At 43.2% G+C, this 20,057-nt stretch overlaps 2 protein-coding genes, 1 non-coding gene and 1 pseudogene across 3 annotated transcripts in view; 1 reads left to right on the forward strand and 3 right to left on the reverse strand.

Moving 5' to 3' along the window:
- Positions 1-819: 819 nt before the first annotated feature.
- Positions 820-5,608, reverse strand: LOC111978522 (gap junction alpha-3 protein-like; annotated as a pseudogene).
- Positions 5,609-6,849: 1,241 nt separating this feature from the next.
- On the forward strand, positions 6,850-6,925 carry trnav-uac (transfer RNA valine (anticodon UAC)). The gene has a single exon. It is a non-coding gene; the product is annotated as a tRNA-Val (tRNA).
- Positions 6,926-7,683: 758 nt separating this feature from the next.
- Positions 7,684-9,693, reverse strand: LOC111978549 (gap junction beta-2 protein). The gene is made up of 2 exons (XM_024008663.2): positions 9,606-9,693; positions 7,684-8,622 (listed from the first exon to the last, which is right to left on the reverse strand). The coding sequence occupies exon 2, from the start codon at positions 8,593-8,595 to the stop codon at positions 7,777-7,779; it is 819 nt and encodes a 272-aa protein (XP_023864431.1). The 5' UTR covers positions 8,596-8,622; positions 9,606-9,693; the 3' UTR covers positions 7,684-7,776.
- Positions 9,694-10,860: 1,167 nt separating this feature from the next.
- The window catches only part of cryl1 (crystallin, lambda 1), a 36,701-nt gene continuing 27,504 nt past the window's right edge, over positions 10,861-20,057 (reverse strand). The window contains exons 7-8 of the mRNA XM_024008645.2: positions 13,089-13,195; positions 10,861-11,357 (exon numbers count right to left, since the gene is read on the reverse strand). Coding sequence (XP_023864413.1) covers positions 11,259-11,357; positions 13,089-13,195 — 206 coding nt within the window. The 3' untranslated portion in view covers positions 10,861-11,258. The remainder of the gene's footprint in view (positions 11,358-13,088; positions 13,196-20,057) is intronic.

The following is a 20,057-nucleotide window of genomic DNA, read 5'->3' on the forward strand; positions in this document are numbered from 1 at the left end:
AGTGAGTTGTAGTTTTGCATTTACAGATTCCACCATTACTCTTCAAACACATAATACAAAAAATGTATTTCCAAACACTGAGCTATTTCCTGAATATTCTAAAAGTAATTTAGACTGTGAAATTCAGGCAGTGTCATAAAGTACAAGATAAAAGTTCTATAATGAACAAGCAAATGTTATTATCCCCATATCTGTGTCATTGCTGACATTGTACAGTATTCTTAATCCTAGAGAAAGGATGAGAGCATACATTCTGCTGATTTAGTTTGTCTTGCAATGGACTTTCTATGATACACCCAAAAAATTGTTTAAAAAAAACGTATTTTAAAAGCCCAGTGCTATTAAAAATGTGATTTTCCTGTGTTTTATATTTCCACACTATGAGGTTGGAATAATACTGTAAAATTGTGAACATGATCATAATGGCCCTTTAGTGTTGAGCTGTTTGAAAAGACTGCCTGAAATTTCTGCCTGTTTTGGTGGGATGGAGTTTTTACCTGCCTGGTGATATAGTTAATAGACCAATAAGAAAGAGCGTTGCAAATCTCTCTGCCAATAACAGCTAGTTTTCAGTTTTCCCCTCCCCACTCAGACCCCTCCCAGACAGTTCTAAGAACATTCTTGCTTGGAGAATTTGCTCTTTGCTAAGAAGCAAATTCTTTTTCTTCACCATTTTAATTGAAAAAAATCACAGGTTGTTAATAATAATTTGATATTGAGATAAAAACGGCTGCCTTGGATCTTTAAGAAAGGTTCAACTTGTATAACAGCAAAAGAGAAAATATACTAAACAAACAACTAGTCTCAAAACACCCTGTACTTGTTCCACATTACAGTTTTATTCGAAATTGGTTCTCAGCAATTTGCCAATCGAACTCAACAACTTGATGAATGTACAGTATCATTCCTAATTGGAATAAATAGGCTTTTATGTTCATCAAATAAACACAACAACAACAACCACTGTTGACAAGAGCACATTGACACAGACCAGGCCATTGAAACCGAATTCAAACAAAAAAGTTACTTGGCCATTTTAAACTGGAATGAGAACCCTAAAGTCCCCTGATGTCCAGTATATTGAAGCCTTCGGCCTGTGAGACCATTTTAACGCACATTGCACAATCACACTGCACATTTTTTTTGTATCATAATGCATATGCTACAACTCACCAATTGCACTGATATTAACTGCTGTTAATATATAAATTAGGCAACAACTCCAGATCCCAGACCCTTTCCTCACATTGCCTCCAATTATTATTATTTATTTTTTTAAATCTTTTTTTTATAGAAAAATCATTGGGGTGGTTGGGAGGGCTTTGGAAGGTTGGAGGTGTAGGGGGACTGACTATACTGCCAGGTCGTTGGGCCTGGCTCTGATGCTGCTGCTCTTGCTGGCCCTGCTGAGCCGGCGAGGGTCTGTGACCATGACGGGGGCCTCGTGCATTTCACTGTGGTGGTGACGTGGCCTTCCTCCTGATCAACATTCCCCCCACTCAAACTGCCCCCACTGGAGCTGGGCTGGTGGTGGTGGTGGTGGTGGTGGGGGAGCAGCATTACAAGGCTGCTGCTTACTATCAGAGGAGGGTGCGGAGGAAGGGGAGGAGGAGGGGGATGTGGCCTTCATCTCCCGAGTCTGCTGCTCGGTGGCCAGGTTGGCCAGTTCTGCTGCGGGTCAGCCTTTGGTTGTTGTTGCTGCTCATGTAGTAGGAGGACGAGGGCCTCCTGCAGGGGGTCATCTTGAACTCTGCCGGGGAGGCCTCTACCTTGGGCGCAGGAACGCACCACTCCAGCTGTCACGTCCGTGTACGTCGGTGGGTAGCTGAGGTTGGGAAGGGCAGTTCTGGAGGCAGAAGTTATGGACTCCGGCCCCACACCATTAAGAGCGGGCAACAACACATGATCAGGGGTGGCCATTCCCTGTTTACTTTCTTCCACCCAAGGTGATAGATCTCTAACAAATTCAGCAAAAGAGACACGCAAGCCACCACAAGCATAAATATGATGAAAAATCGTCTTTTCAGTGGGCCTAGATATGAAGCAGTCCACAGTGTTGGGGCAGGGCCACCGTGCACACTTGTATAGCGGCCTCAGCTGGAAACCATAAAGAAAATATTGACCTAAAATGAACCCCACTTCAAAAAGGGTCTTGAAAATAATGTTGAACACATAGGTGCGGCAGCAGGGCACCCCTAATGCGGATCTTGCCATGCTCATCCCTGATAGGTGGCTTCTCTTTTTTACCTCCTCCTCCCCCTGCATCCCCTCCTTCATTGTAAAGGAGTTCCTTTTCCTCCTGGAGTCTGTTGGCCTTTCGCAGCTCCTCTTCCTTCTCTTTCCGCTTCTCCTCCATGCGGACGATGTGCAGTACGTGACCCAGGTAGATGAGAGTGGGCGTGGACACAAAGATGATTCTGCAGCACCCCAGAAGCGGATGTGCGAGATGGGGAAAGCCTCATCATAGCAGACGTTCTCACACCCAGGCTGCTGTGGTTGCAGGTGAAGTCAGACTGCTCGTCGCCCCAACGTCCTCGGCTGCCGCTCAGCACCAGGATCCTAAAGATGAAGAGGACAGTCAGCCAGACCTTGCCGATTACTGTTGAGTGTTCCTGTGCATTCTCCAACAGACGCCCCAGAAAGCTCCAGTCACCCATGCTTCAAGATTTCTAGCCTAGGGAGAAAGTACAGTCTGGAGTGAACAGAGGGAGGAGAGAAAGATGACGGGATGAAAAGACAGAGAGGGGGAAAGAGATTGTCAGTTACCTGTTAAAGTGATACCATGTAACATAAAGCATGAATACCCCAGCATAAACTGCAGGGGGATAAAGGACAGAGAAACACTACAAACCTAGAGAGAGCAAGCAATGGTCGCGTCACCCACAAACATACAAAGAGTTAATCACACTTCACATCGGCACAACACATTAAGCGCTTATTAAAATTACTTCCATAGAATGGCCTTGAAGAAGTCATTGGCGTTAACTGCTAAATCAATTGTTTTAATCGAACAATCGGTCAAAGCAAGTGAACGGTATAGAAATGTTCTGTAATGCCACAGAATTTTGTGAAGCCCCCTATTTCACTATTTAGCATTAACTATGAACCTGACATTTATGCTAACACTCTTTCACTCTCCTGTTCTCTCTCTCTAAATCTTTCTCTCGGTCACTGTCACACATACACACACATACACACACACACTCCCTCTCTCTTTCTCTCTCTCTCACCTGCTCGCTCCACTGCCCAGCAGGCATTTGCTGAGATCAACATTATAATGTTCAAAAACAGCAGTGAGCAGAGGTTGGACTGCGGTGTGTAGGCCCTGACACACACGACTCCCACTGTTACAGATCCAACAGAGCCTTAGGTGTCAAGTCCAAGATATAACATACAATCTTCAACATCTAATAGGCCTTTATATCCTGTGATGTACAGAATGACATTTTCATTGAGAGCAGGGGCAGCTATAGGCCTCTTTTAACATGCTGATAAATCATTAGCTAAATCTAATACATCTGTAACACACTTGTAAAAAATATTGTGCTATTTTCATGGCCAATTATATAAGAAATTGCAGCCAATAAATGCAAAGACACCATATTCACAATTACATATATTGACTAAGCTATTAACTATCTAACAATGTATACTGTCATACTGTATAAGTTAAAACCAAACAGAATAATCAGATTACACTTTCCCCATATGTGATCCTCAAAAACAAGCTATGAGAATGATTTTTAACTAACCTCTGAATATACGTTTGAAACTAAGACATTGCACAACATTTGCCAGCCCTAGTCACAAAAAAATACTGTTGAATACAGGAGAATGAAGCCAAATACTCTTACTTTTTTTGTAGGTATTTTCTTAAAACTGCATTGTTGGTTAAGGGCTTGTAAGTAAGCATTTCACTGTAAGGTCTACACCTGTTGTATTCCGCGCATGTGACAAATAAGATAGTATTTTATTTGTTATATATGTATAGTGTTTGGTTAGCTTTGTGCACATGAACTTGCCAGCAGAGGCCTATCAATCTACTATTCACACCAAAAGCAAAACGCAAGCAGAAACATAAAATAGTTGGAACATACTCAAATGTTCTTGTATTGAGGGTAATAAATCCATCGACTAGGGTTCAGAATAAATATGACACCTGTAAAGAAAAAAAGATGGATGAATATGTTAATTGGTTTATTTACATCAAAAGTGTATTCCCTTATCTTTAAGCAGACTGACACACGTGATAGGTATTTTTTTGGTTTACTGTTATTTAAAAAAAACTCTTATTGAAGTGAAAAAGACCATGCCCTGATTCATAAATATTAATTGGCGTCATAAATTAAGATATTAATTAGATTGGAAAAACAAGGCATTTTGACACAGAATTGATATGCAAAGAAATGTTAATCTCTAGAGTTGAGAGATGTTTTAACCTATTTCTCTCTCCATATCAACATCCCACCGCATAGTTTGTATCCTGATGAAAATATTGTGGGATTTTTTTCCCTTCAAGGCAAATACATATGAAATATATATTAAGTGTTAACMTTATAAACATATTAAAAGTGCCATACCCCAAATGAATGCTCATCTCATCAGAATTTKAAGTGCTGATCAAGAGAAACACTTTGATCTAAAAGAAATGCGCGCCTAAAGATTGGATACATACATGACCGTATAACACAGTCAAAAATACAAATACAAAAATCGAAATGCTTTAAAAGTTATTTGTATTATTATTTGTATTGTCATTATTACTGCTATTATAAGGACTACAGTATTAGAATAGCCTATCTGATAAGGTTGGAATGTTGTATGTTCTTTGTTGTCTCAACATTTGTTTTGTTTAAACACGTGTATCAGTCCAGAAAATATCCCATCATATTATACAAATCGAATAGATTGAATATCAGATGATTTTTGAAGGTTTTGATGACCATTAAATAAGTCAATAATTAACTCGATCAAGTTCAGGTAGCCAACAGTAACCTACAAAGTGTGCTGCCTCACAAATCGACAATACAGAGGGTGCCAGATAGGCTTTGTGTCCACTAGCTTTATTTTTAGCTCCCTTATACCTTTGTTATCGTATTGTTTGACCGATTATAATAGGTCACTACTGTAATTTCTAATAATTAAATACTCAACATTTAAATGTTCATTAAATAAAATGTCCATTGATACGAGTTACCAGCATCACATTAGTACGAATGCCAGGAAAAATAATCGCACCTCATTTCAATCATACCTTAGACAGGAGATGCCCAATTTAAATATGGAAAGCAATATCCATCTGCCATTGGTGCCATATTTTGAGTGCGTCGGATAGCCTACAGACCTCCCAGGGAAGCTGGTGCCCTCCCTACTTCACCAAATCCTGGCACCTCTGCCAGTTTACCAAACTCTTTTAAACGCAGCCAGGCCAAGTTATTCATTCAAACTTCACACGTGGATTCGCCGCCAAATTTGAGCAAGAAAAGTTAGTTTTTCGAGACGAATTGAACCTGAAGATAGCTGCGCTTCGCGGAAACCTCACTCCCATTCCCAGCCATCGCGACTGTCACATTGTGTGACCATGCATGAGTGAATTCAGAAAGTCATCACCCTGGACCGATGCACGCCACGCCCCTATAAAACATCGAGCTTCAAATAGGCTATGCAGTCTGGGTGGTGCATGTTACCATCCGGGAAAAGTCAGTTCTGCTTTCATAGTTTTACATCTGACCTTCGGCCTTTAGTGACGGAAGCTGGCCATTTCTGACAATAAGGTAGCCCATCTGTGAGAAATAGTTCATTTGGAATGCTGAAGAGAACATAGGCCTGTGAGATAAAATTGTCTTCAATTTGTGATTCTACACCTCACTAGAATACAATTTACTTGTGATACATGGCTATCAAAAGTTACACTGCAAATCCAGTCACCCACCGCAAACCCATGTAACCTCCCGCCCTCTCTTGGTTGTCCAGAGAAGCGCATCCCAGTGGCTGGAGGTTGATAACATTGGTATTACAACAGATACTGTGAAAGCAATAAGTAAACCTGCAGTATCATTTCAGTTTTTTTATTAAAAGTCAAGACCCAGGGTCAAAGTGCAGATCTAATAAAAAATACAAACAACCTTCTTTCAAATAACATGCAGTTTATAAATGTGTACATTAAAGCTAGGCTCTAGCTGCTGTAAAGGCTCTAGCTGCTGTAAAGGCTCTAGCTGCTGTAAAGAAGCAAGTGACAATGTTGAGGCTTTCAAAAATGTCCAAGAATGATTTGTACTACTGAATTTTGCATTTCCTCCCAACAGTCAATATAAAACAGACAAAAAGCCCCAATACATCTGTAAAGATTGTGAGAGAAAGTAAGCCCACAAAGTGCTTTCACAAATGTGTGTGATGCATCTCATTGCTAAAACTGTCCTTACCTTTTCACAGGTAACAGTCAGACTGTCACTACAGTGATACAAGTTATTATGGTCCAACTTCTACATGCATTTTTGGACAAAGCACATTAGGCCAATTTGCCTGTAGATCAGCCCGCTAACTCACATTGAAAGAGGTGCAGTGATAAATTCAGTGCCTAAAATAAGGAACAAGCTGAAAGATGATAGGCTCTGAAGCCAGGTTTACAATCAGTCTTGACAACAATAGGCTAGACATCAGTCTCAGTTGGCATAATGCTCAGAGGGTCAGTTTCCAGTACCCAGCTTAATCCAACTCCTGGACCAAGAAGCACTTCCAATGGATATTCCCCATTGAGCATGATTTTTAAGTACAGGAATAGGCCTCATTTGGGTCCAGGAAATCTGTCCAGAATGTTCAAGCGTATCAGCCATGCCACCTAAAAACATTGTGCTCTGTGTGGCTCAGTTGGTAGAGCGTGGCACTTACAATGCCAGGCTTGTGGGTTCAATTCCCACAGGGGACCGGTACGAACAAATGTGAAAAGGTATGCATTCACTACTGTACATTTCTCTGGATAAGAGCATCTGCTAAATTACTAAAATGTAAGTGCTCAATATACAGCATCATCTATCATACTATTTGACACCGCTAATAGACTAAGGCACTGTTTTAAAATTGCTTTGGTACTCAATACATTTCCTTCGCCGGTGTGAGCCTCAAATAGAACTTGGAGCTAAACTGCACACTTGTGAGTTTCTGCTTTGGTAAAGTTTCACACAAAAGCTGTAGAAGTAACATTAACCAATTCTGGTTGCGCTCCACAATAAAACATTAACAAACTCCTGCAAGCTCATTGTAAACCAGAAGGTGGCGATCTAGACCCATTTGTCACTGCTGTTCAACCTCCCAAACAGACATGTAGCTCAAACATACAAGCACCAAGATAAATAAAAAAATACATTTAAAAAAAATGCTAAAACATTACCCCATGGGTCAGTCATAGTGGAAGGCACAGAGAGAGAAATATCCTCTACGACAGTGTTCCCCAACTCCAGTCCTCGAGTACCCCCAAAAATACACATTGGACAAGCACATCTGATTCAACTTGTCAACTAATTATCAATCCCTCAATGAGTTGAATCGGGCATGTTTGTCCAGGGCTACAACAATAACGTCTGCTGTTGGGGGTACTCGAGGACTGGAATTGGCAAACTGCTCTAGAAAAGCAGACTTAGGGTTAGGCCAATCCTCTCAGCTGCTACAGGTATGTCCTCACAAGTATGTTCTCTTCTCATGGTAACAAAACACTGATAGGTTTCTACTCCCTAGTTCTCTGTAGTCTAAATGGGGAAGAACATGGCCACTATGCTGGGCTCACACAGTCTTGTTGCTGGAGGAATGTGTAAGAGAGGACAGCAGCATCTCGTTCTTTTTATTCTGTAGTAGGGACTTGTCCGTGGTTATGTGATCGGGGTGAGCATCGGCACGGCTCTTCTTGGACATCCTGGTGGAGCACCTCATCAGGGCCTTGACGATGAGGTAGGCCAGCTCGGCTACGTTGAGAACCATGCAGATGGCAGACGAAGCCACCATGAAGATGGTGAAGATGGTCTTCTCTGTGGGTCGTGAGATGAAGCAGTCCACCTTGTTGGGGCAGGGCCACTGCTCACACTTCACCAGACGAGGCATCGCGAAGCCATCGTAAACAAAGTAGAGGGCGTACATAAAGCCAGCCTCAAAAATCAGGCGGAAGAACAGGCTGCAGGTGTATGTCCACCACAGAGGCCCTGTGATGGGCAGACGACTCCTCTTCAGGGCCTCTAGGTCCACCTGCCTGGTCTTGTCATCACCACCGCTGTGCAAGGCCGTCGCGATGATGTGCCTCTTGTCCCCACGCTTCCTGTAAGTCACGTGCATGGCCACCAACAGGGCCGGTGTAGACACAAAGATCAGCTGTAGGCACCAGAGACGGATGTGCGACACAGGGAAGAAGTGGTCATAGCAGACGTTCTTACAGCCAGGCTGCTGGGTGTTGCAGATGAAGTCAGACTGCTCGTCTCCCCACACGCTCTCTGCAGCCAGTACTAGGATGGTGATACGGAAGATGAATAGGACAGACAGCCATATCTTCCCCAGGCTGGTGGAGTGTTTGTTCACCCCGCCCAGCTGGGCGTACAGAGCCACCCAACTCATCTCTACAGCAGCTTTGGCTTAGACCACCTGGAGAACACAAGAATGGAAACTGTACAAATTAATATCAGTTCTTAGTGAACTTCAAAAAGGTTTCATGTTCAGAAACCCAAACAGTACACTGGGAAGGAGACCAGTAGGCCTACATCACTGTCGTTTCCTTTTGTCTTTCACAATTAGACATTTGAAAAACCTAACCAAAAATGTACAAACATGAACTATTCAATTGAACACTAGGTGGTGTTTCTTTCCAATACAATTTAATCGAACTACAACTTAATCAAACTATATAATAATGTGTGTTGTCATTCAAGTAATTACTTTTACACAACACTGGCTATCAAAAGTGAGGCTATATTGACAGATAAAACAGTGTAGTAAAACAATGAATAATCAAACAGTACACAAGAAAGTTAATTTCCATTAACTTAAGACAAAGCAATAAATTAGCATTTGTATATTATACATTATAAACCGGGTGGTTCGAGCCCTGAATGCTGATTGGCTGACAGCCGTGGTATATCAGACCATATAAAAACATTTTTTTACTTTTCTAATTACGTTTGCAACCCGTTTATAGTCGCAATAAGGCACCTCGGGGGGTTTTGGTATACATCCAGGCACCCCGCGTTGAGTCGTGTGTAGAAGTCATTACCTGTGGTATATTGGCCATATACTACACCTCCTCGTGCGTGGTTGCTTAAATATACACTTACTAAAATTGGCTGCTGCTAGTTACTAAGACTGCATTATTAGTGATGAGTTTACCTGCATTTTATTCCAAATGTAAACTGTCCATAATTTGCCAATTAATAATCATATCTCGTTAGGTTTCCCTGTCGAGTTTCTAATCTGTTAATTCTAACCTGTATATTGGGGAAAAAAATAAGGAACAATCATTTCTTTAATAAAATCCTAAACATCAGCAACAAAAAAAAAAAAAATCACCAGTGGCTGTATCATTACATGACGAATAAGACAAGTGAGTATGATTCACAAATCACAGCACTCACCTCACTTTCTCGGAACTTCAGCAAACGTCCATTAATTTCACTTTTCGGTGCTCTTTAATGCCGTCGTTTCAAGAAACACCAAAGACGGAGAGAGCAACTCCAAACGAAGCCGAGGGGAAAATTTAGTTGTTTGGAAGTAGGTCCGACTGAAGTCTGCGCTCTGATGAGATGTACCTGAGTTTTTACGATCTTCACTTGAGGACGATCCACCTGCTAGGGGGCGGGACGAAGAAAAAGAGCGCTCATCAGTTCAGGAGTGTGTAACTTTTAGATTAAAGTGTCAGCCGTGTAGAGTTTTACCTGATTTCACTGAAATACACTGATTTGTTTATTTGAATCAAACACAATCACATTCTTTTCACATTGACTGTTTATAGACAATTCAGAGAGATACACTTGAATTCGGTCTTCATTTACGGTACGAGCTATAAAGCACGCAGTCATCATTAGCCCAATATTAGACTAAAAGAACCCAACGTTACTCCGTAGTCCAAGGACCTTACATGTTGTTTAAGAGGCGAATTGGCCCTGGAAGATAAAACAGCTAAATACTCCATATAAACGTGACTAGATTCTCAATTGCAGTACGGTTCTAGAAACATAAATCCCTTTACTTTCATATCACATAAAAATAACTTCACAAATGCAGAATACACACTTAGTGTACACTGTTTTAACAGGGTTTAGCACAGTTGCAGCACGTTTCAGTGACGTGTGTGGCTAAATCTTCCATTTACACACAGGTGTTCAGAGAAGCAGATAGCTAACTAACACAGGTAGTCAGTCCACTGTCTCCCGTAAACAAGCGCTGTAACATGGAAATATGTCCGTGTGGGAACCCTAACCCTATAAAAAGGTGTGTATCAATGTAACTTTGTTTTATTATTATTTACGATATGAAATGTCCTTATGCTTCCAATACTGCAAGGGACTCGTGTTAATGTTCAGACCGAGCATTGCGGCTCTTAACAAAACTCCCCTCTACAGAAGAGGCCTTCCTCCAATGACTCTTCTGTGTAATGTAACTGAACTGAGAGTCATGGTCAAGGCCTAAGTCGTCATGAGACAGTCAGTATAGTCACATGATGATGGACACTTCCTCTGTGAAATCAAGATTACCACAACAAAGTAGGCATGACCTCATGCTGACTGAAGATCTATCTAGCGATTATGATATTTTGGGAGACCATAGGAAAATACCAGATATAGTACATAATACTGTTTGTTGTGCATCTCTGTTATTGTGAAGGAAAAATGACAATCTCAACATTTTAATAAAAAAAATCTCCCATAAGGTTTTCACATTAACATTTCATATTCATAATTCAAGAAGCCATTGTGGTATGACCAAACCAATAATTTCCTTGTCTGATCAACGTGTTGATTGCATAAAACATGTGGTTAGATTTCTGAGATGGCATGGTAATCAATCCCTAGATTGGTTTATTGTGTGTGAGGGCTACAGTAACATCCCAGATTGGTTGATTGATTGTGTGTGAGGACTCAGGGCTACAGTATTCAGTAACATCCCCAGTGTAGGCCCTACTGAGAGATCAGATCATCCTCATCACCATGCTATTTGGCTGAGTGATGGACAGCAGAGTCCCAGACCTCAGCCCACCCTGTTCATCAGTGGTGGTGATAGTCCTGGGGTCACTTCTTGAGCTTGGCCAGGCCCATGAGAAGCTGGTCCCTTCTCTCTCTCCTGGCAGACAGGTGCTGCTGGTCAGCTGGGATCAGCTCACACATCTCCTGGAGGGACACATCAGAAGAAGAAGGGAGGGAGAGGGAAATAAGATGAGTAGAGAGAATGCATTGTTTCTTCTCTGAATTGTACACTGAACAAAAATAAAATGCAACAATTTCAAAAGGTTTTACTGAGTTACAAGGAAATCAGTCAATTGAAATATATTATTAGGCCCTAATCTATGGATTTCACATGACTGGGAATACATCTCCAATCCAAAATTAAATCTAGAATCGGCTTCCTATTTCGCAACAAAGCATCCTTCACTCATGCTGCCAAACATACCCTCGTGACCATCCTACCGATCCTCGACTTCGGTGATGTCATTTACAAAATAGCCTCCAATACTCTACTCAACAAATTGGATGCAATCAATCACAGTGCCATCCGTTTTGTCACCAAAGCCCCATATACTACCCACCACTGCGACCTGTACTCTCTCGTTGGCTGGCCCTCGCTTCATACTCGCCAAACCCACTGGCTCCAGGTCATCTACAAGTCTCTGCTAGGTAAAGCCCCGCCTTATCTCAGCTCACTGGTCACCATAGCAGCACCCACCCGTAGCACGCGCTCCAGCAGGTATTTTTCACTGGTCACCCGCAAAGCCAATTCTTCCTTTGCCGCCTCTCCTTCCAGTTCTCTACTGCCAATGGCTGGAATGAACTGCAAAAATCACTAAAGCTGGAGACTCTTACCTCCCTCACTAGCTTTAAGCACCAGCTGTCAGAGCAGCTCACAGATCACTGCACCTCTACATAGCTCATCTGTAAATTAGCCCATCCAATCTACCTCATCCCCATACTGTATTTATTTATTTATCTTGCTCCTTTGCACCCCAGTATCTCTACTTGCACATTCATCTTCTGCACATTCTACCATTCCAGTGTTTAATTGCTATATTGTAATTACTTCGCCACCATGGCCTACTTATTGCCTTACCTCTCTTATCCTACCTCATTTGCACATGCTGTATATAGACTTTCTCTATTGTATTATTGATTGTATGTTTGTTTATTCCATGTGTAACTCTGTTTTTGTATGTGTCGAACTGCTTTGCTTTATCTTGGCCAGGTCGCAGTTGCAAATGAGAACTTGTTCTCAACCAGCCTACCTGGTTAAATAAAGTTGAAATAAAAATAAATAAATAAATACATCTTGGCAAAGGAGAAATGCTTACTAACTGGGGTGTAAACATATTTGTGCACATTTGAGAGAAATAAGCTTTTCGTGCTTATGGAACATTTCTGGGATCTTTTATTTCAGCTCATGAAAAATGGGACCAACACTTAAATGTTGCATTTATATTTTTGTTCAGTATAGTTTTAACTGCTAGGATTTCATTTCGGTGTTATCCTAGTGAAATATTTCCTTGGTTACACTATGCATTTAAAAATCGGTCCAATATGAAATATTTTATGCTTGTGAAATAGTTTACGCTTAGGGCCAGGGTGTTCTCACATGACGGCTTCCATTGGAGTGTGGAGAATGATGTTTGAACAGCCTGACTGCATATGATTGAGTAATGTCTAGTTAACAGGGTATAGTACTAGAAGGGAAAAACTTTTGAATGCTCGCCCTTGAGCTCGCTGGACTTAATGTTCCATTGCCCTCATTGAACTAACCCAGTTTTTCATACCTTCTTGTACTTGATGAGCAAAATCTGAAGACATTTGACCTAGTCCTAGAATATAGAGGCGTTGGTACAAACAGTACAACACACAAACACATAAGCTTACTTTGTTGATGCGCTCGGCTGCCTCCCCAGAGAATTCGGGAACAGGTCCAAAGGCGTTCAGAACCCTCTTCATTCCCTTTCTGTAGCGCTGGAGATATTCCTCCAGACCTGGGGGAGTGGACCGGATAGAGAGGGATGGGTAGACTTTAAGGCCAAGGGCAGATCTTACTGTATTTGGTTCAGTATATAGTAACAAAACAGATTTGTATTGTCTCACCATGACCAAGAATGAAAGTGCTCAAAGTCATTTAGGCCTAGTTGCATTCTACACTGAACAAAAATATAAAAACGCAACATGCAACAATTTCAAAGATGTTACTGAGTTACAGTTCATATAAGGAAATCAGTCAATTTAAATAAATATATGGATTTCACATGACTGGGAATACAAATGTGCATCTGTTGGTCACAGATAACAAAAGAAAAACAGTCAGTATTTGGTGTGACCACCATTTGCCTCATGCAGCTCGACACATCTCCTTTGCATGGAGTTGATCAGGCTGTTGATTGTGGCCTGTGTAATGTTGTCCCACTCCTCTTCAATGGCTGTGCGAAGTTGCTAGACATTGGCGAGAACTGGAACAAGCTGTCGTACATATAGATCCAGAGCATCCCAAACGTGCTCAATGGGTGACATGTCTGGTAAGTCTGCAGGCCATGGAAGAACTGGGACATTTTCAGCTTCCATGAATCGTGTACAGATCCTTGCGACATGGGGCCGTGCATTATCACGCTGAAACATGAGGTGATGGCGGCGGATAAATGGCACGACAATGGGCCTCGGGATCTCATCACGGTATCTCTGTGCATTAAAATTGCCATTGATGAAATGCAATCGTGTTCGTTGTCTGTAGCTAATGCTTGACCATACCATAACACCACCGCCACCATGGGGCACTATGTTCACAACGTTGAAACCGCGCCTGCCCACACAATGCCATATACGCTGTCTGCCATTTTCCCGGTACAGTTGAAACCAGGATTCATCCATGAAGAGCACACTTCTCCTATGTGCCAGCAGCCATCGAAGGTGAGCATTTGCCCACTAAAGTTGGTTACGACGCTGAACTGCAGTCAGGTCAAGACCCTGGTGAGGACGACAAGCACGCAGATGAGCTTCCCTTATACGGTTTCTGACAATTTGTGCAGAAATTCTTTGGGTGTGCAAACCCATAGTTTCATCAACTGTCCGGGTGACTGGTCTCAGACGATCCCTCAGGTGAAGACGGATGTGGTGTCCTGGGCTGGCATGATTATACGTGGTCTGCGGGTGTGAGGCCGGTTGGACGTACTGCCAAATTCTCTAAAATGATGCTGGAAGGAGGCTTATGGTAGAGAAATGAACATTGAATTATCTGGCAACAGCTCTGTTGGACATTGCTGCAGTCAGCATGCCAATTGCGCGCTCCCTAGAAACTTGAGACATCTGTGGCATTGTGTTGTGTGACAAAACTGCACATTTTAGTGTGGCCTTATTGTCCCCAGTACAAGGTGCCCCTGTGTAGTGATCATGCTGTTTAATCAGTTTCTTGATGTGCCACACCTGTCAGATGGATGGATTATCTTGGCAAAGGAGAAATGCGCAGGGATGTGAACAAATTTCTGCACACAATGAGAGAAATAGTATTTTTGTGGGTATTGAACATTTCTTGGATCTTTTATTTCAGCTCATGAAACATGGGACCAACACGTTACATGTTGCATTTATATTTTTGTTCAGTGTATTTGAATGAATTTAGTAAGTGGGTTTAAGCATTAAAACTAGTCAACTTCTTTCTTAGGTGTAAAAAGCTTGTTAATTTGTTTCTTACTGTCGCGTTCTCTCTGTCTCTTCAGTCAACGCGTTCTCTCTGTCTCTTCAGTCAACGCGTTCTCTCTGTCTCTTCAGTCAACGCGTTCTCTCTGTCTCTTCTGCCAACGCGTTCTCTCTGTCTCTTCTGCCAACGCGTTCTCTCTCTCTCTCTCTCTTCTGTCAAAGAGAGAGATACACAAGCGGTGACCTCACTTGGTTTAAATGGTGTCTCTAGAGACAATACCTCTCTCATTGCCACTCAATGCCTAGGTTTACCCACTGTATTACATCCTACCATACCTTGTACATTATGCCTTGAATCAATTCTACCGCGCCAGAAACCTGCTCCTTTTACTCTCTGTTCCGAATGTACTAGACGACCAATTCTTATAGCCGTTAGCCGTACCCTTATCTACTCTTCTCTGGTGATGTAGAGGTTAATCCAGGCCCTGCAGTGCCTAGCAGGGTTCTCCAACTGGAGAACCCTGCTAGGCATTCCCATTCCCCAGGTGCTCTCATTTGTTGACTTCTGTAACCGTAAAAGCCTTGTTTCATGCATGTTAACATTAGAAGCCTCCTCCCTAAGTTTGTTTTATTCACTGCTTTAGCACACTCTGCCAACCCGGATGTCCTAGCCGTGTCTGAATCCTGGCTTAGGAAGTCCAACAATACCCTTACATTTCCATCCCTTACTAATTTTCCGACAAGATAGAACTGCCAAAGGGGGCGGAGTTGCAATCTACTGCAAGAAATAGCCTGCAGAGTTCTGTCTTACTATCCAGGTCTGTGCCCAACAATTTGAGCTTCTACTTTTAAAAATCCACCTTTCCAGAAACAAGTCTCTCACCATTGCCGCTTGCTATAGACCACTTTCTGCCCCAGCTGTGCCCTGGACACCATGTGTGAATTGATTGTCCCCCATCTATCTTCAGAGCTCGTGCTGTTAGGTGACCTAAACTGGGACATGCTTAACACCCCGGCCATCCAACAATCTAAGCTGTGATGCCCTCAATCTCACAAGTTATCAATGAACCTACCAGGTAAACAACCCAAATCCATAAACACGGGCACCTCATAGATATCATCCTAACCAACCTGCCCTCCAAATACACCTCTGCTGTCTCAACCAGGATCTCAGCGATCATTGCCTGCGTCCGTAATGGGTCTGCAGTCAAACGACCACCCCTCATCACTGTCAAACGCTCCCTAAAAGACTTCAGCACACAGCCTTTATAATCGACCTGGCCTGGGTATCCTGGAAGGAATTTGACCTCATTCCATCAGTAGAGGATGCTGGTTATTCTTTAAAAGTGCTTTCCTCACCATCTTAAATAGCATGACCATTCATAAAATGTAGAACCAGGAACAGATATAGCCCTTGGTTCTCTCTCTGTAGTGACAGCACAAAACATCTTATGGTGTACTGCATAGCATTGAATAGCCCCGCGATATGCAACTTTTCAGGAAGTTAGGAACCAATATACACAGGCAGTTAGGAAAGCAAAGGCTAGCTTTTTCAAACAGAAATTTGCATCCTGTAGCACAAACTCCAAAAAGTTCTGGACACTGTAAAGTCCATGGAGAATAAGAGCACCTCCTCCCAGCTGTTTACTGCACTGAGGCTAGAAAACTGTCACCACCGATAAATCCACGATAATTGAGAGATTCAAAAAGCATTTTTCTACGGCTGGCCATGCTTTCTACCTGCCTACCCCTACCCCGGTCAACAGCCCTGCACCCCCACAGCAACATGCCCAAGCCTCCCCTTCTCCTTCACCAAATCCAGACAGCTGATGTTCTGAAAGAAGCTGCAAAATCTGGACCCCTACAAATCAGCCGGCCTGGACAATCTGGACCCCTCTCTTGAAATGATCGCCGAAATTGTTGCAACCCCTATTACTAGCCTATTCCAACCTCTTTCGTATCGTCTGAGATCCCAAAGATTGGAAAGCTGCCGCGGTCATCCCCCTCATCAAAGGGGAGACACTCTAGACCAAACTGCTACAGACTATATCTATCCTACCTGCTTTTCTAAGGTCTTTGAAAGCCAAGTTAACAAACAGATCCGACCATTTCGAATCCCACCGTACCTTCTCGAGCTGGTTTCCGAGCTGGTCATGGGGTGCACCTCAGCCACGCTCAAGGTCCTGAACAATATCTTAACCGCCATGATAAGAGACAGTACTGTGCAGCCGTCTTCATCAACCTGGCCAAGGCTTTCGACTCTGTCAATCACCACATTCTTATCGGCAGACTCACAGCCTTGGTTTCTCAAATGACTGCCTTGCCTGGTTCACCAACTACTTCTCAGACAGAGCTCATTGTGTCAAATCGGAGGGCCTGTTGTCCGGACCTCTGGCAGTCTCTATGGGGGTGCCACAGGGTTCAATTCTCGGGCCGACTCTTTTCTCTGTATACATCAATGATGTCGCTCTTGCTGCTGGTGATTCTCTGATCCACCTTTACGCAGACGACACCATTCTGTATACTTCTGGCCCTTCTTTGGACATTGTGTTAACTAACCTCCAGATGAGCTTCAATGCCATACGACTCTCCTTCTGTGGCCTCCAATGCTCTTAAATGCAAGTAAAACTAAATGTATGCTCTTTAACCGATCGCTGCCGCACCTGCCCGCCCGTCCAGCATCGTTACTCTGGACGGTTCTGACTTAGAATATGTGGACAACTACAATACCTAGGTGTCTGTTTAGACTGTAAACTCTCCTTCCAGACTCACATTAAGCATCTCCAATCTAAAATAAAATCTAGATCGGCTTCCTATTTTGCAACAAAGCATCCTTCACTTATGCTGCAAACACACCCTCGTTAAACTGACTATCCTGCCGATCCTTGACTTCGGCGATGTCATGTACAAAAATACCCTCAACCACTCTACTCAGACTGCATCCAATTTGCTATCACAGTGCCATCCGTTTTGTCACCAAAGCCCCATATACTACCCCACTGTGATTGTATGCTCTCGTTGGCTGGCCCTCGTTCATATTCGTCGCCAAACCCCAGTGGCTCCAGGTCATCTATAAGTATTTGCTAGGTAAAGCCCCGCCTTATCTCAGCTCACTGGTCACTATAAGCAGCACCAACCCGCAGCACGCTCTCCAGCAGGTATATTTCACTGGTCACCCCCAAAGCCAATTCCTCCTTTGGCTGCCTTTCCTTCCAGTTCTCTGGTGCCAATGACTGGAACGAATTGCAAAAATCACTGAAGCTGGAGACTCTTACCTCTCACTAGCTTTAAGCACCAGCTGTCAGAGCAGCTCACAGATCATTGCACCTGTACATACCCATCTGTAAATAGCCCAACAAACTACCTCATCCCATACTGTTATTTTTATTTTTATTTTTTCTCCTTTGCACCCGGTATCTCTACTTGCACATTCATCTTCTGCACATCTATCACTCGTGTTTAACTGCTATATTGTAATTATTTCACCACTATGGCCTATTTATTGCCTTATTTATTGCCTATGGCCTATTTATTGCCTTACCTCCCTTATCTTACCTCATTTGACACACTGTATATAGACTTTCTCTATTGTATTATTGACTGCATTTTGTTTATTCCATGTGTAACTCTGTGTTGTTTGTGTCGCACCTCTTTGCTTTATCTTGGCCAGGTCACAGTTGTAAATGAGAACTTGTTCTCAAACTAGCCTACCTGGTTAAGTTAAGGTGAAATATAAATAAATAAAATATTTGGGGGATGACGTGGGTGTGTGTTTTAGAGAGAGAGTGTGTGGTTGCGCGTGTGTGTGCGCGCGCACACGCGTGATTCTCTGAGGATCTGAAACATCAAGTAGATGGAGAATATGAAAGGGATATTGTGAACACTAGAAGTTGACCCTGCTCTAGCAGCACCACCGTGCTCAGAGAGAGAGAACGCGTTTGACAGAACAGAGAGGAGAACGCGTTTGACAGAACAGAGAGAGAGAAGCGTTTGACAGAAAGAGAGAGACGAAGACGAGAGAGAAGCGTTTGACAGAACAGGAAGAGAACGCGTTTGACAGAACAGAGAGAGAGAACGCGTTTGACAGAACAGAGAGAGAGAACGCGTTTGACAGAACAGAGAGAGAGAACGCGTTTGACAGAACAGAGAGAGAGAACGCGTTTGACAGAACAGAGAGAAGAACGCTTTGACAGAAAGAGAGAGAGGAACGCGTTTGACAGAAACAGAGAGAGAGAACGCGTTTGACAGAACAGAGAGAGAGAACGCGTTTGACAGAACAGAGAGAGAGAACGCGTTTGACAGAACAGAGAGAGAGAACGCGTTTGACAGAACAAGAGAGAGAGAAGCGTTTGACAGAAAGAGGAGAAAGCGTTTGACAGACAGAGAGAGAGAACGCGTTTGACAGAAGAGAGAGAAAGCGTTGACAGAACAGAGAGAGAGAACGCGTTTGACAGAAAAGAGAGAGAAGAACGCGTTTGACAGAACAGAGAGAGAGAGAAGCGCGTTTGACAGAACAAGAGAGAGAGAGAGGACGCGTTTGACAGAAGAGAGAGAGAGAGGACGCGTTGACAGAACAGAGAGAGAGAGAGGACGCGTTTGACAGACCAGAGAGAGAGAGAGAGGACGCGTTTGACAGAACAGAGAGAGAGAGAGGACGCGTTTGACAGAACAGAGAGAGAGAGAGGACGCGTTTGACAGAACAGAGAGAGAGAGAGGACGCGTTTGACAGAACACGAGAGAGAGAGGACGCGTTTGACAGAACAGAGAGAGGAGAGAGGACGCGTTTGACAGAACAGAGAGAGGGAGAGGACGCGTTTGACAGAACAGAGAGAGGGAGAGGACGCGTTTGACAGAACAGAGAGGGAGAGGAGCGTTTGACAGAACAGAGAGGGGAGAGGACGCGTTGACAGAAAGAGAGAGAGAGCGCGTTTGACAGAACAGAGAGAGGGAGAGGACGCGTTTGACAGAACAGAGAGAGAGAGAGAGGACGCGTTTGACAGAACAGAGAGAGAGAGAGGACGCGTTTGACAGAACAAGAGAGAGAGAGAGGACGCGTTTGACAGAACAGAGAGAGAGACGAGACGCGTTTGACAGAACAGAGAGAGAGAGAGGACGCGTTTGACAGAACAGAGAGAGAGAGAGACGCGTTGACAGAACAGAGAGAGAGAGAGGGACGCGTTGACAGAAGAGAGAGAGAGAGGAAACGCGTTGACA

The sequence above is a fragment of the Salvelinus sp. IW2-2015 genome, linkage group LG2 (assembly GCF_002910315.2).
Source record: "Salvelinus sp. IW2-2015 linkage group LG2, ASM291031v2, whole genome shotgun sequence".
NCBI lineage: Eukaryota > Metazoa > Chordata > Actinopteri > Salmoniformes > Salmonidae > Salvelinus > Salvelinus sp. IW2-2015.